Source organism: Sylvia atricapilla, chromosome 2 (genome assembly GCF_009819655.1).
Source record: "Sylvia atricapilla isolate bSylAtr1 chromosome 2, bSylAtr1.pri, whole genome shotgun sequence".
Classification (NCBI taxonomy): Eukaryota; Metazoa; Chordata; class Aves; order Passeriformes; family Sylviidae; genus Sylvia; species Sylvia atricapilla.
This window is the reverse complement of record NC_089141.1, coordinates 36451190-36468389: the sequence shown is the minus strand read 5'-3', so window position 1 is coordinate 36468389 and position 17200 is coordinate 36451190. Positions and strand designations below refer to the sequence as shown.

The 17200-nt window shown below is 40.1% G+C and overlaps 1 protein-coding gene across 1 annotated transcript; it reads left to right on the top strand.

The window, feature by feature from the left end:
* Positions 1–1616: 1616 nt before the first annotated feature.
* CWC15 (CWC15 spliceosome associated protein homolog) lies at positions 1617–15817 on the top strand. The gene is made up of 7 exons (XM_066341336.1): positions 1617–1766; positions 3298–3436; positions 5505–5617; positions 6512–6600; positions 7332–7442; positions 15064–15182; positions 15470–15817. Exons 2-7 carry the CDS (start codon positions 3306–3308, stop codon positions 15597–15599), a joined length of 693 nt encoding a protein of 230 aa, XP_066197433.1. The 5' UTR covers positions 1617–1766; positions 3298–3305; the 3' UTR covers positions 15600–15817.
* The last annotated feature ends 1383 nt before the right edge of the window (positions 15818–17200 follow it).

The window sequence follows — 17200 nt, the reverse complement described above, 5'->3', positions numbered from 1 at the left end:
AAACCAAGCCCTGGACCATAAAACACATCTTCACATTGATACACACAATCTGGGGGAAAGGAAGCTCCCTGGGGAACAATTTTGGCCAAAGATACGAAGCCATTCCTTTACTATTTGAAGAATCTTTCAATCGGTTCAGAGCAGGGAGTGTGCTAGTTTTTAACACACAATGAAATGCTGCCTTTTCCTCTAACCCAAGAGCAGGAGAGGCCCCTTCAGTTCTTGAGGTCTTTAATCAAGACTCGATACTTTCTGCCAGATGGATATTAAAACTGAACAGTAGGCACTGCCTTCAGTATGTGTTACTGAGCGAAACATAACATTCTGCTGCACCACAGCAGTCAAATTAGCGTAACAGTCAGTGCCCCTTGATTTAAAGTCTATAGATTTGTAATCTAGGAATAACATCCACCATCGCAGAGTGATGCACTCAATTCAGGCTGCTGTGACCTGTAGCTCAACACCAAATTCCCAAAGCCAGACTTCTCTGCAAGGTTTGATCTTGAGTTTAAACTGTAGTGGAAGTTTTCTGTAGTGGAAGAAATCATAAACCCATTTCACAGGGTGCCGATAGAGGCTTGCAGATGAGAAAATGCAATGCTGGTTACTTTATTACTGACAGGTGTAGCTCTTAGGACGTGACACAGTAATTACTGTCACTATTTATCCAACTCCAGAGTGAAGCTTAACTTGATTAAAATAATTGGTTTCTTTCTCTACTAAAGGCCGACTTGTTCCAAGTGCTTTCTCTGATGGCTCGTTCACGCAAAAGGGCGCAATTTCCATTGTTGCTGTAGCTCTCTGGATAGAAATATCTGTGGGACCTCTTGTGGGCTCTCTTCTAAACTACATGTTGGGTGGCGAGCACTCGGGAAAATGTTTCCGTGTTAATTTGTAGATATATCAGAGAGCCTTTTACTTCACGTGCCTTAGTGTGGATTCGCAGAAGCTTGATAATAAAGTGCATCCAAAAGGAGCAATAAACACCAGGAGTGTATTTTAAGAGGGGGAATTTAATTCCTTAGTGATCGTCATTTTTGCTTTGGCAAAAAAAGCTCCTTTTTTATCTTTCTTTACATAAACAGCAATGATTACAGAATCACAGAACAATTTGGGTTGGAACAGACCTTAAAGAGCATCTAATTCTAACTCCCCTGTCATGAGCAGGGACATCCTCCACTAGATCGAATCGCTCAAAGCCCCGTCCAGCCTGTCCCCGGGCGCTTCCAGGGATGGAGCATCCTCAGCTTCTCGGTGCGCCCTCTTCCAGCGCCTCAACACCGTCACAGTAAAAATGTCTTCCTTATAGCCAATCCATATCTACTGTATAAACATCTATACCACGTAAAGGACTTCTTTGCAAGGAGGGCACGGACACGTCAGACGTCACTTTCTACCCTATAGTCGGGCTGATGTTCTTAACACACCCTCCACCCCGAATAAAGAGAATGCCTAAGGTACTCCTTTTCCTCCACCTGCCATTGTTTCTATCCTCCCCTATTATCTCTCCCAGGCTCGAGACACTCCCTCCCTCCTTAACCCCATCCCACCCCGCCCTGACCCCGCAGCGCCGCCGCCATTGCTACCGAGGCAGCTGCCGCTCCGGCCCGCACTTCCGCCCCGGCACCATCATGGCGGACACGCGCGCGCCCCTCTCTATGGTCAGCGCTCCCGTGTCTATGGCCCGGCGCGGTGCATTGTGGGCACCTGGCGGAACTATGGTGGCGGTGTAGGGCCCGGCTGCGCAGGGCGGAGGAGGCCGCGCTGTGAGTGCCCGGGAGAGCGGCAGGGAGGCTGCGGGAGGACCCTGAGGGCGGAAAGGGGGCCCTGGGGCAGGAGGTGTCGGGGGGAGAGGCGGGCGCGGCGAGGGGACGGGCTGCGGCCGGGCTGCGATTCGGATCCCCCGTGAGGGCTCAGCCCGGCAAGGCCAAGGCCATTTAGCTTCAGGCCGAGGTCGGTCACTCCCTCTTGGCCGGTAACTCCTGGTAGCGCTAAAGAGGCTTCTTCAGGTGTTTCTGAAACCTGAGAAGTTTCAGGTTGAGTCTGGGTCTTTGGCGGTGAAGCTGAATGCAGACTGACTTAGTCCTGTGGGGAGCGGCTGAGGCAGCTGGGGCTGTTTAACCTGGAGGAGAGGAGGCTCAGGGGAACCTTGTCGCTTTCTACAGCTGCCTGAAAGGAGCTTGGAGCCACCGAGGTCTTTTCCCAGGACAAGAGGAAAGGACCCGGAATTGTGCCAGTGGTTGTTTAGGTTGGACATAGAAAGAATTTCTCCAGTGAAAGGGTGATAAGACATTGGAATGAGCTGCCTAAGGAGAAAGTGGACTCACTGTCCCTCGAGGTGTTTAAGAAAAGACTAGATTTTGGCACTTAGTACCCTGGTCTGGTTGACAAGGTTATATTCGGTCATAGGTTGGACTGAACAATCTCAGAGGTCTTTTCTGACTTGGTTAATTCTGTAACCTAAGAGAGTCAGGAATGCTTTCCAGGTAGTTTGTTAATCCTTCCTGAAACCACTGCAGCCACACCAGATCTCGTTCTTCACCTGATTTCATGGATTCCCCGGTTACATATAATTAGCACAGATAAGTTATGGGAACAAGTGACTTTCTTGGATCATGGGTCTGGCAGAATGTATGCCAAGAGAGCTAAGATGGATCACTGAGCTTCAGCTGACTTGTATAGCATCAGTGAAATGTGTCAGCTGTCCTTGGTTAACAAGCCAAGGCTAGTTACGGTCTCACTTCTTTTTAAAGGTGTTTCCCTCTGTTAATTTTTGAGTAGTAGTTCAGTGGTAGTCACTGTTCTGCCTGTTGGGATGTTACTTTGAGCCACACATATTACCACTTTGAGGCTGAAGTTGGGTATTTTGTGCTCTCAATCAAAGTGGTGGTACCTAGCAATGGTCTGGGAAATAATGAAAGGGTCATCCCAGCAGGCAGTCATTTTGACTGCAGCTTTTCATAAGGGGAAAGAGTTTAGTTACAAGACTGTGCTGCTTGCTGTAAGCATGGGAGATCAGTTCCTGGCTGATGTTATTTACTTTACAGACATAGTCTCATATATAAGTTAGAGTCCATGTATCATCTTTCAAGCATATTGGAAAAGACTCTACTTTGAAACCTGCATTGATTCTGTCAATAAGACACTAAAATTTTGAGGATCATGAGCTGAGTGACAGCTGGTATACTGTAGTAGGACTTGTCACTGCTTCTGCAGTTCCAGAAGCAAAGTAGCTCCTAATGATTGTCTTACGCTGTAAGCTGGAGTAACAACTTATTTTATCCCTTGATTCTGTAGGAGTGAAGATGACAACAGCAGCGAGGCCAACGTTTGAACCTGCAAGAGGAGGAAGAGGAAAAGGTGAAGGAGACTTAAGCCAGCTATCCAAACAATATTCTAGCAGAGATCTTCCTTCTCATACTAAAATCAAATACAGGTTAGTATAATTTTTTGAGTGTCAGGGCAAAGCAGGCTGGGAATGACTGTTTTGTTATGAGTGGTAGTCCACGATTTTCTCAATACATGTTGATGTGCTCGACACTGAGCAAGGTTCAGAGATTGTGCAGCAGTGCTGAACAAGTGGGCTAAAAGTGAAAGTCAAATGCAGGGCTAGGAGCTCAAATGCATTGCCTTGGTTTGGAGAGGGTTAATTTTAGTGATAATTTGTTGCTGTTCATGCACATGAATTATCAGAAGAAGATGAGCGTTGGAGACTGAACATCTTGGGCAATGAAGTGGAAAGTAAGTTGGCATTGGGGCAGAGCCACAGGGGACACTGTCACTTGCAGAGCAAGATGGAATGAGAGAAGTGAAGTTGAGAACATCTTAAAAGGAGGAAAACCACATCATGTTTTTGGCAAAGGACCACTTAGTGAGGGCATAAAGAGGAGGCAGGGGAGCCATGGAATAGCATTCAGGTGGTGGGATGCATTGGAAGAGCTGATGTTAAACTGCAACTGATGTTCAGCTGCAGATGGTTTATGCAGGTCCTGGGAGAAGAAATTTCTTTAACCAGTGAGAAAAATAAAATGATCTTAGGAATATTTTCCTATGTTTGAAATGCATATTGAATTTTTATCTTTCTGAAAGAGTAAATAAAATCTGGCATCAGTATGATAGAGTTTAAATTAAATGTATCAATCTAAAAATGCTCATTTTATCTAATTGGTGTTACTCTTGTTAGTGAAATTACTTTTAAGGTTTTACTTTCGCACTTTTTTGTGTAGATATTTACCCTGTCACCTCTTCCCTCCCGACCCTTTGTTTTTTAAGAGTATTTATTCATAAGAGAGCTGAGTGTTGTGGAGAATACAAACACAAAAAGTGCTGTGAAATGCGTTTTGCTGTTTTGGGGAAAATTGCTGGCGGTTTGTTTTGTATAAAAAGTGGGGTTTGGAACACCAGTCTGTTGCTTTGGAAGAAGTATGTTGGGACAGGTATATATGGGAATATACAATGTATGTTCTAACAAATCCTTCCTTTTGTGTGAGAGGGAGCATGGAGGGAGCATTAAGTGTCTTCAGGTCTTCCTCTCCAATAGCTAATCAAAAGTTGTCTTTGTTAAGCTGCCAGGACTGCGTCACTGCAGGAAAAGTCCAGTGTTTCAGTCCCACTCATTTTTATTTGTGTGGCACAGGGTTTGGGGAGATTTTGCAGCTCTAACAAGGATTCCAAATTCAGGTTTTTAATTAAAAAAGCAAATAAAATGCTTCATCATAAAGACTGGCTGTGCACACAATGTGTTTATAATGGTTCAAGTGTGGGTTTCTTCCAAGCACTCTTACTTGCACCACTGGGTTCACAGAGAGGTAAAAGCAATTGCTGCTGCTTTTTATTCACTAGTTCTTTTCAAGATATCCACAGAAATTTCAGCGGCCTCTAGCTGGAGCTCAATGTGGCTCAGATTTATGTAGTTCATTGCTTTTTTTCCAGTGTGTTGTTATATAAAAGACAGATCACCATGTATTTAATTTACAAGGTGTTTTGCCTATTCTCTGAACGTTCTTATTATTGATCATGGCCTGGGCTCATGGAGAAGAAAAGGTTTATGAAAAGGATGTTCCAGTCTTGGTCTTATCTGTAATCCTTAGAGATTGGGTTTGCAGCAGCAACTTTGGTAAAACAACCAGAAGAAAGGTGACCATGATGTTTGTGGATATCTTCTAGGACACTGGGATTGGACTGCTGGAGAGCAGACTATTTCAGCATAGTGAAATCCAGACAGATGTCCCCATCCTGTTTTGTGGGAATTTAAGTAGGCTCTTTTTATTCATTCCAGAGCCACCAGAAGGAGCACAAGTGTGTGGCACTGCAGGTCTGTGTGTGCAATGCATACATGCACAGGAGGGTGCTGCTGAAGAGAGAATAAACATAGGTTTACATGGAAGCCAGTTTTTGTTCACTATCCTTAACTGTTGACCCCAGGATTTACTGGCATCCATGAGAACAGTGTCCCCAGCTGCAGACTGTCACACTTGAGGCTTTTTCCTTGTTTGCTGTTTCAGGCAGACCACTCAGGATGCTCCTGAGGAGGTGCGTAACCGTGACTTCAGGAGGGAGCTGGAGGAGAGAGAGCGAGTTGCTGCAAGAGAAAAGAACAGAGACAGGCCAACCCGAGGTAAAAATCAGGAAACAGAAATCTGAACACCTTTGTGAAACATTTGCTCTTGCATGAAATTTGGTGTTTTGAGAAGTTGGCAGTTGCAGACAGCATGTCATGAAAGCAGAATTTAGGGTATTAGTTTGATAGTTCAGAACTGTTGACCTGCAAGGGAGTGTGCACTGGCTTTCATGCTGGCAGAAATCTAGGCCAGGCAATAGAAAAGCATGTCCAGCTGATACAGTATAACTGTAATGAATTGGCAACAAGTGTGTGCAGCTAATAAATGGGGTTTTTTTTGTACTTATACCAGCAAGACAAGGAAGAAAGGGTAGCGACTTACATTCTGCTGTTACAGCACCAGTGTAACAATAAATCTGTTTGAAAGTATGTTATTCTTTTCGGATATGGTGAAGTAATAGCAAAATCAAAGAGCTTTTTTGAGAAATACTTATTTTTAGTATTAAAGTACAGCCTCTCATGCTTAAGGTTTAGGTGTGAGGTTATTGCATGGCTTTCAAATTCACAGAAGAAAGTATATATGGTTTCGACCAAAATAGCCAACAGTAATGCTTTGGGATCATCCTAAATGGGAACTCTCCAGTTGGATATATATCATAAGAATATTTCTCCACATCTATTTTTTCTGGGTTTTTTTCTCCATGAAATAATAATGACTTCAAAAAACTTCCAGAGGCCAAACTGTAAGTTTGGGATATTGCTGCTCTTGAGGCTTCCTGAGGGGGAGGAATTAACATGGGCATTGAGATTGAGAAGTGAGGGAAAAGCTTAAACATAAGCCTGTTTCTCTTACTCTAATGCAAGACAAATTGTGAGGAGTTTTGCATTCTGACATTGGATGCTGTTAAATAAAGTGGCTTAGACACTTTTTCTTTAACTCTTACACCACAGAACATACAACGTCATCCTCTGTGTCTAAGAAGCCTCGGCTAGACCAGATTCCTGCAGCAAATCTTGATGCAGATGATCCTCTTACTGATGTATGTATCTTCTTTTCTCTCTTCCTTCCTTTCATTACCTGCCTTAAGGATTTGCTGTTAATGCAATATCTTTTAGGTTGCCTAAAGATTTCAGACTGTTCCAGCATTTTTTTCCTTTTACGGCTTCTGTACTGTGGTGAAAGTCCAGAGTGCTTCAGAGGATTCTGGTCCGTGCTGTAGTGGTATTCTTGGAAAGCACAAAAAATCTAGCAAACTGAGAATACCACTTACAGTATGGGGAATTACTACTGGCTTAGTAAGAATTCCCGAAGGGTAGCACTGTTGAGATACTTGCAAATGACTGTCTGCATGAGCAATGCTTGCATTTGACTTCCTGTTGCTGACATCTAGGAGTTAGGTCAAAGGCTTGCCAAAAGCTCTGGGTTTTTTACTCCTATGGTATTTGGTCCCAGCAGTACTGGACAGGGTAATCAGGCACACAGAATGACTTGTATCACAATGATTACAGTGATTTGGGGACAGCCATTCTCTAGAGTCTGTCAGCTACACATAGCATTTTTAATTGCAGTCATCCCAAAAGCACAAACATATTTTTCTCTTTACTTTACTATAAAAGAGCAAAAACCCTATTTGTATTGTATATGTTGCTGCCCAAGTACTTCAGAAATCAGCCAGCAGCAAATTGTAGCCTTAGCTGGGCAACACAGGGCCGTTTTTTATTAAATTATAAATGAACAGGCTGATTCTTGCCTTCCTTTTGTTACCATTAGGAAGATGATGAAGATGAGGACTTGGAAGACAGTGATGATGATGACACTGCAGCTCTTCTGGCTGAACTGGAAAAAATCAAGAAAGAACGAGCTGAAGAGCAAGCTCGGAAGGTAAAATCTCACACATTAAAAAACACCTGGGTTTTTTTGTACTGGTGTCTATTAAAGCCGGTGTGCCTTAAGTACTCAGGGTGAGTGAGAACTGGAAAACAAAGTGCTGTTCAAACCTCTCAGGTATGATGGATTTGTTCTTCTATCTAATAATTACTAAGAATTTTTTTTTCTTTATAAGGCATACTGAACATTTTGCTCACTGAAACATTTTGTTCACTTTTCCTGCACTTTGTATGGGCAGTGAGTCAGGATAATCTTGATTTCATGTGGAAGTTCCCTGCACTCAGCTATTGTACCAAAGGCTATAGTGGCATTAGTGAGCTGCATGCAATCCAGTGTAATTTAGTTTGTTAACTAGCTTTTACAAGAAATGTTAATTTTACTTATGAAATAGACATGTGTGATTTTTGGTGCTGCTTCTTGTGGCTGCAGGTTTTATACAATAGTTGTCCTTTCACAGCTTTGATGCTGTGTTGCAAGGAGCACCAGTTTGAGCTGTAAGACCAGAACTATTTTCATGTGATTATTTAGGCAAATTCAAAAAAACGTCTCTGCAAAACCAAGTAACAATACAGCAGTCTTTTCAGAACTGGGAAACTCAGTTCACGTACAGCTTTCATACCTCTCTATAATCTCTCTCTCTACAGACAGAAACACCATGTTCTGCCCTTTAAGGGGAGGAAAGTCCCTGTAGTTACAGATGTTTTCCTGTGAGTGAGATTAAATCCTAGGCTGGTGGTGCTATTATGTCCTTGGTGTAAGAGAGACTGTTGGGATAGAGTGCATCAGCAACATTCCTAACTATTGATTGGACTTCTAGGGACTGGGAGTTTGGACTGGTTTCTGGGAGTGGTCCATGTAGTCAAACTAACCATGTTTTAGGTTTGTATTGAGTACTGGTTCTAACATTGTATTGCAACAGAGTTTAGGGTCCAGGTAATTCATCTGCACTGCTGAAACACTCTCCTCTGGTGGTGCAACAGAAGTAGTGGATATGTGCAGCATTCCCTCATCAGCTTTTACTAAGTGCTTTCTCTTTTTGACGAGGGCTTAAATAATTTTAGTGCTTTTGTGAAACATTGGTTCCTTCACCTGGAGTAGTTTTGTATGGTTTTGTAAGTATACTCCCCATTAGTGTAAAACAAAACAAAAACCCCAAACCAAATAAAAAGTCTGTCAGAAAACCAAGCCACCTGTCACCTGTGTATAAACTAATCTGAGCTATTTTTTTAGAACATGCTAAATAAACACATTAGATGCTGATCAGGAGGCTAATCAAAGCCTGCTCTGACAATGTAATACTTTAGTGCCTCTGAACTATTTGTAACCTTTCCTGTAGCTTAACATACACATTCATAGTTCAATGTTTTTCATGAATGCTTAGCTGGCAGTGAGCAGGGCTCAGGTTCCAGCAGACACTAGGAACAGCTAGGAGAGGATAATGTTTTAACTGCTGTTGGCAGCATTGTAGTTAGGCTAGAACAGCAAGCCTGTTCTTGCCTAACAATATAAAAAAATACCTTTAGAATCAACAAGGCCTGTAAAACCAGTGAGCTCTGCAGTTTTGCACTTAAATAGTATGTAAGGGTAAAAGCTGTACCATTCTGCTTCATTGCAGAAATTGTGCTGTAAAAGATTGTTGCTACTTGATTGCCCATCTGGCCTGTGGGAGGTCTTCTGCATTAAAGGATGCCTGAAAGCATCTCTTGTCTGTTTATCTAGGCATTTGAGGCACATCATGAAGCAATGAAATTGTCTTTTGTAATAACAGCATGGTGAACATTTCTTAAAAATGTTGTCAACAATTCGACCATGTATTCCTATGTGAAATGTACTAAACTACAAATTAAGTGTAGCCATGTGTAAGAAAGATTTTGAGCTCAGCTGTCCTTCTTGCACAGTGCTTAAAAGGAAATCTTAGGTCTGTGTGGATTTTCCACTTTACTTGATAGCTGAAATTATGCATCAAGATTAAACAGCATAACTTGTCACATTTCAGTGTAGAAAACTTGAATTAGGAAAATAATGGTTAGTAAATTGCAGCTCAGATAATCAAGTCCCTGCTTCTTTCATCATGTGTGGAAAGTATGAACATCATAATCTCCATGAAGTTCTAATTTTGTCACTAGAGGGTGCTAAAAGCCATGAAGCATTTGGGATAGCATTTGTTTTATTTTGCTGTATACAGGTATAATGTGTTACCTTCATGGATGTTCTCCTTACCCTAGCAGCAGGGTTTGTAGTGTTCAGTGCTGCACTGGACTGCTCTCTCTTCACACTGATCATCATTCTCAAACCCCATTGTTATTCAGACAGATTAATGTGTCTCTTCTTGTCATCTTCTTCGAACATCCCAGCGTCTTAACAAGATTGAGTGGGTAAACTACTGTAATATAACCCAAACCTGTGCCATATGTAGACTTTTCCCTGACACTTTAGTTATTTTCATTTATTAAAATGCTAGTCAAATGACTTCTGAGACTTCATTTAGAGTAAACTGTATTTTTGTTAATAGTTTTCACTCATCACTTCAGTGTCCATTATTTAAATTGCCATTAAAGGAGAATGGCTTCTTTCCAAATGCACCTGCAGTGAAACAGCAATTGAAAACAAAATATGAGAATCTGCTTTTAGGGGCATCCTGTTCTCTGTTAACTTCCCTTATAGGTGACACCAGTTTCCATAGAAATCCTCTAAATCTAGTTTTGACAGTATTAGTATTAAGTGGTTCTAATAGTTTGTCAGCCAAATAAACAGTTCTTCTCAAAATGCTTAAGTTCCCTGAAGTTATGTAGAATCATTAAATAAATACTATGAATGTTTTTAATAAATTCTTTGAGCATTGGGAGTCCTTCTGACATTTCCTCTACAATTGTAATCTCAGATTGTTTCTAATATACACTAAGCTGACCAGGAAATTCTAGTTTTAAAGCCATTTCTGCGGAATAATTCTAGGTCTGTATAAAAGTGTACAAACACTAAATTGGTGTCTGTGTTAACCATCCATGGATAAGTTTCAGGAAACATTTCAATATTCTAGATTAAACTTTACAATGCTCTTGTTTTTCAATTTTCAAGTGCTTCTTTAGAAAGTAAATTGAAATAATTAAGAAGAAACTTCAAACCAATGAGCAGCAGTATGTGTGCAGTTCTGCCAAACCTGTTTTAATATCCAGCTGTTTTTTGGCTTAGCTGAGAGCAGACTTAAAGTTTTTGATTTGTTTTCATAACAGTTTTATTTCACTAAGTTTCTCTCTAACTGAGTATATTATTTCACCAGTGATCAGAGTATATCTTAGTTCTGCCCCCTGTTTTACCCATGTCACAGGCTTTCAAATAAAACATCAGAAAATGAGTGTTGATAGATACTAACTTTTTCACTTAAGTCTTAAGGGTCTGACTAAAGCTAGAAGATCAAATCAATGATTAAGAAAATTTCAGTAAAGAGGCAAAAGCAGATGGCAGAGTATGTTTCTTCATTCAGTGTTTGAGACATGCCAGGAGCACTTAACCCTTGCCAGGAACAAATGATAACATCCCTTTCCTTGTTGACAAAATCACAACAAAGCTGTGTGTGGACACTGCCATTGTGATTACTTGGTGCTCTTATTTTTTGAAGTTTCAATGAATTATTTGTATCTCTGTGTTGCACAGTTAGTAACTTGCACAGGATCAGATAACCGGGGTGGATCTGTGCATTCTTGAATTTCATTCCCTTCTGCAAAAGGTAGTGCTATCATAGTTTATCATTCAAAAATTAGCATTTAAATCAGGTTACGCATTTTTAAGCTTTTTTTCAGCCTTTGATGAAATGTGGGTATTTCAGGTTTTCTTTCAGCTGCTCAACATCTATAAAAACTGAGTAGGATAATTAACTTTAATACAATGGCATAATTTGAGGAATTTCAGCACTTTCTGTAAAAGTAATCTTCCTCTGTCCTAAGGGTAGGAACTAAGCTCAAAATAAACATGGTAACAGTGCATTTCTTTCCTTTGCAGTCAGAAGCAGATATGCCAATGAAAGAAATTCCCAAGATTGCCCTCTACCATTTAGTTTATCTGCTACTTACCAGTCCTCTGCAACTTGACTTATGTTAAGTTGACTTAAGTCAATGCAATTTTTTTTGCTAGCAATAATCAGCTGTAGACAGAATTCAGTTGAGCCTGAAGTGCCAAGTTGTTGGGGCCACTGTAGAAGCTGTGTATTCTAGGCTGCGTGGTGGTTTAGTGGAGATGCAGCCAGTAGAGCCTGGAGTGTGGTTGGTCTCCTGTGGCATAGTTCAGTGTGAGTACAAAAGCTGTCTTGGCTCCCTGTTGTATCTTCTCTGCCAAGATGTGAGCTCAGGTGCCTATGGGACCATGTCCAGTTGTTGGTGTCTTAACCCGGAGCTAAATCCCTTTTTTAGTCTTACACTAGTGCCTGTAGTACAACACTTCTTCAACACGTTATTTCAGCTTTTTTTTTTTTTTTTTTTATTACTTAATGCTTTTCTTTGTTACCAGAAATTGAACTATGTCAGGCTGAGGGAGGATGAAGGATATTATATGGATTATGTCAAAGCCAATAAAAGGATGGTGTGTAACATGCCTTTTAAAAATCTTAGTATAGAAAATTAGAATGTTCATCTGTGTGTAGGAAGTACATTGGAGTACTGTATGCATATTTTTCATGATTCTTAATATTGGCTTTGTCTTTCTCTAGTGATTCTGAATATTTGCCATTCAAATGACTGAGTGCTTTTTGCTTTTCTTCATGCATGTTGGAGAGTGCTGGAATCAGCTTTGTAGGAGCTGATGAGATTAAATCTGAAACATGGAAAGGGAGGGAAGAGAAACTGCAGTTTCTCCTGAGAAGTTGCTGGCTGATTCCAGTCAATTTTTGACCACTAAAAACATCGTATGTGGAGTGTATTGTAGTTCTCTATATGTCAGTGGTGTGTGGATGCATTTTCATGCATCATAGAAACCCAAATCAGAATAGTAATGTCTGCCTCAGATAACATAATGCATGATGCACAGGTTCAGTAACTTTGGATCATGGCTGAAGTTGATGTCTAAGAAGTTTGAGGATGAGACTGTGCCATGCTCTGCCTGCCACCTTCAGAAGAGTTCACCTGGAGTCCAGTTCTAAAATGAGAAACTGCTGCATCTCTTTGCGTGTATAAAGTTGGAGGAAGTTCCCTCCACAGAACCATTTTTCAACAGAGGACTATTAATTTCTTACAATGGTCGTCTTAGTAGTGCTACCTTCTCTTGATTAGGAGTTTTTGGTTTGTAACCTTCTCATTTGCTCTCAGTGTTTTCCCCAGGCCTGTTGTATTTTCAAAGCCTCACTTTTAATGGAGCAGAGGAGATTAAAGTTAATGGTGCAGAGCCCACCTCATTTTGGACAACACAGAGAACTTCACATGCATGCATCCAGCTGTAAATTTGCTAACGGTTGTAAACAGTAACTGATGACCTGCTGGGAGGTACCTGAAGATCAGTAATGGGTTTTTGCTTGTTCCAGTATCCAAGATTTTGCTTGGTTTTAGAGCAGTGGTCTGCATGCGTGTGCTGTACAATAATTAGAGGGCTGCTGGACTTCTGGTGGGAACACCTGGCAACAGACTGCAGTAAATTGGATTTCATGGCTCTTTGCTATTCCATGTTATGGAGAAGGAAGATGGTAAATCAAAGGTTGGCATTCTGTGCAGAAGCAGCTGCATACGTTTCTTGTCTCTGGTCCACTGAGAAAAGTATAATTTGAGTTTATATTTTTAATATGGGAGGAAATTGCTGTTCCATATCAAATATTTTTGTTCTCCGTGTTTCCATACTTACTGGGGTGATAATAACAGAAGTTGGACTGCAAATGTTAGATTTAGAGCTGTTTGAAAATTCAAAACTTTAGTTGATTTGTGTTAATAACTTCTAATTGTTGTGGTTTGTGTTAAAGCTCCATGGATACAGTAGCAGGAAAGAGCAAGTTTTTCCAAGGCATCTATTTTAGTAAGGGCATTACAAGGCTTGTATTGAAACTGCTTTGTTTTTGAGCAGTGTGCCTTTTTGGGGAGCATTTCCCATCCCACTGGCAATTAATTGCAGCTGGTTCTACATTTTATTTGTGAGAAACAGTGTAATGATAAGTGTTTTTTCATAACTAAAACTTGAGTAGATTTTGAAAAGTAAAATCTTTACCAGTAATCCTACATCATCGGTATTTGTGTGTACATTAAATCCATGTCCTTACAAAAGCTGAGGTATTTTAAAAGGAAATTTCATAGAATCACAGAATGGTTTGGGTTGGAAGGGACCTTAAAGGTCATCTGCTTCCTTAGATGATGTGGGCTGTGAGCATGGACACCTTCCACTACACCAGGTTGCTCAGAGCTCCATCCAGCCTGGCTCTAAACACTTCCAGGGATAGGGAGCCCATCCAAAATTTCACATACCTGGTCAATTTAATAGAAAAATATTGTAAATCGTAGGTAATGATAGATAACTTAGTATTGATTAAATGTGTGAAGCTAGAGAGCTCTGACTAGCATCCACATCAACTTTAGCATTTAAACCTTGTAAACTCCAGCAGCAGGGAAACTACTTCCTCTCTTGGAATCCTGTAGAAGTCCTCAGCAATTAATTTTCTGCAGAGGTTTTTTTTCCCAGCTTGAGGAAAAACCTGACCTCAAGATCTCTTTGTTTTTAGTTTATCTCATTTTTAAAATGATATAAAAGAATGCTTAGAGTCTCTTGTAGTGCTAATGAGGCTTCAGTTCACTTTTTTAACCAGAATGTCTTCAGAGCGTACTTCAGAGTAGAAAACCTACTTAGTCATCTTAATTTAAAGAATTACTTTTTTTCCCTACTAGTTCTTTTGTCAAAGAACGCTCCCTGTAATATTTGTGAAAGTTGCTGGAAAAATATGAAAAATGAATATTAAACATTAATTTTGAAGTCTGTAAACATTTAAGTCACTAGATCTGCTAATAGAGCTTGGAAGTGTGGGGAGTGAAATTACTTTGTGTTGCTTGTAGTGCATTGCTTCACTTAGGCTTGAGTTAGATGCATTTGACAGCAAAAGGACAAGAAAATTTGTCTGCTTCTCAATACTGAAACTCTTAAATAGCCTTATGACATCCTCTGTTCATTTCACTGTGGATTCTCAATATTCTTTTTAATTGGTCCCTAGGGAAGTTGTAGTTGTAAAATCCAAACAGCTGCTTAAAATAGAGAAGTTTCAACGTGATGTGTGGTTTCTTCTATCTAGTGAATATTGTATGATTTACTGTCTTTTCTCATGAGGATAAAGAAAATCTTTTAATGTGTATTCAGTTTTTAATATAATATGTATAAGGTAAAGCTAGAATTTACCTGAATACTTGATGGCACATCAGAGCTAAGTAGAGCTGATATAAGTGTTGCTAGTTTGACAGTTTATTAGCAAAGTTAAGCTCTGTAGAGTATCTCTGTTTCTATCCTTATTCTCCTCATATGCAAGTGCCAAACACGCAGAAAAGTCTGAGTTAAGAATTAAAGCTCCATCTGTGTGAGTGTTCAAAGCTAAATAATGTGTATCCCTACCAAGGAGAGGAGAGAAGTGGCCTAGAAATATAATGTATCCATTTCTGGTTCTCAGGAGCAAGAGCAAAAGGCTGAAGAAGAAAGAATTCGGATGGAGAACATCCTGAGTGGTAACCCACTGCTGAACCTTACTGGGCCAGCACAGCCTCAGGCCAACTTCAAAGTTAAAAGGAGGTACTGTGCAGTCTGTTCAGTGACACCCATCCCCTTGCTGACTCTCGCTGTTCAGAGTCAGAAAAATTATCACTGCAGCTGGTTTCTGTTTCCTTCCTCAGATCTTGTCACAAGTGTGTAGGAGATAGCTTGGGGTAGAAAAATAGATCATCTTTTCTTAACGACTAAAATCTAATCCTAATGACTAGTTGGTTCTATAAGAGGGTCAAATTCCATTTTTATGGTTTTGTATATCGCACCTGATTTTCATACAAGCTTACTGAAATTAAAAACTTTTTTGTTTTCAGGTGGGATGATGATGTTGTCTTCAAGAACTGTGCCAAGGGGATAGACGAAACCAAAAAGGACAAAAGATTTGTCAACGATACTCTGCGATCAGAGTTTCACAAAAAGTTCATGGAAAAATACATCAAGTAGTGCAGTTCTATGTGCAGTAGTGCGGAAGGACTTGGTAGGTCACGGCCGTTCCCTCCCTTTCCTCAGAATTTAAGGCTGAATGTTTGGTCATGGATTCTCAAATGCTTTTCCAAGGTCAGCAACAGCTTCATAATTACAAGTACTATGTATCTGGAGTTTTTATTCCTGCATATTGTTTTCCTTTACATTTTTAATTAAACCAGTTTGTGTCTCATGAATGTTTTTTTCTTTATGTGTGTTTACTTTTACTGTCCACCTTGTAAATGTAAAAGAGAGAAGCTGATTTGCAATGAATACTGCTGATCATTTAAATTGCTTTCTGAAATGCCCTGTATTTACTGTAGTGATGGTGGTTTGTAACTTACACAACTTACATAGATGTCAGTATTAATCAAAGGTGAAGAAGAGCTCAGTATGGTAAGCAGTGTGAACTGGGAAGAACTGTACTTTCTGTAGCAAAATGTACTTCCTCTTAAAAGCTAGTTAGAAACTTAGTCTTCATTTTTAGTTGCTTTTTTTCAGTCTGTGTGTGTGTCCTTTAGTGGTAATAATAGAATTGTCAGAAACTTGCAAGTGTTTTTATCAAACAAGTGATACCAAGATACCGTAGTACACTTTGTTTACTCCTCTAATGTCCATGTTAGCACTTAGGACAGTATAAAATGTGAATGACTGCAAAAAAAGCTAAAATGTGAAGAGGTTTTTTGTGGGTTTTGTTGTTTTTTTTTCCTATTCTCTTGTCATCTCAGTTGTATTTAAAATTTTGAACCAAGTGATGCACTGGATAAGTAGATAACATTTTCAAAATGGAGTAGTTATCTCCCTGCCTAGGAGGTGACAGTGGCAGAACTCAGATGTGTAAAATTCTTGTCCTCTTCCTTGCCTATGTTATACTCAATTGAGTTTGTTCTTACAGATACTGTTTCTTAGTATTCTTTTCAAAATCTTAATTTGAAAACTTACCTGATTTTCTTTTTAAGAGCGCACAATGTAGGACATAATGTTTCAGATTTTTATTTGGCATTACTGGTATCCTGTAAAAGCTTTCCTTAGCTTTAGCTGTATTTGCCACCCTTTCACTAAGCTATGCATAGAATACTAATGCCAGCAGCTCATACCCACCTTTACTTGGAAACGAGATTTTCAGCATGCTTAGGGTCATGTGAGCTACTGGAAGAATATGTGTTTGTGTTATTTCTGCTGCCTGCCTCATGATAGAAGTGATTCTTGGGAAGCAGAAAAATGGGTGTAATTTGTAATTCTCTTAAAATAAAGTGACTAAAATCTTGGTATATAGGCAACATGTTTTGAAGGTGGGGAAAAAAGAAGTTAAAGGCTGTACTTGTCAGGGCCTGGCAGTGGAGAAGCCAGCTGCTGCTTTAGGTCCAACCCAGCAGCACAGTTGTTATGGTAACAACAAAAAAATACATTGGTCTTGGAGTATTCCAAGATCTAACTGCTGTGCCAAAGAGAGTGAGTGTGGAGTCTTATTGGATGAGGGAGACATAGATGGAACGCCAGTTCAGTGCCTCATGGAAAAATCTCAAGTGCAGAGTGACCATCATTTGTGTTCCTGAAGTAATAATAAAATAATTTTCTTG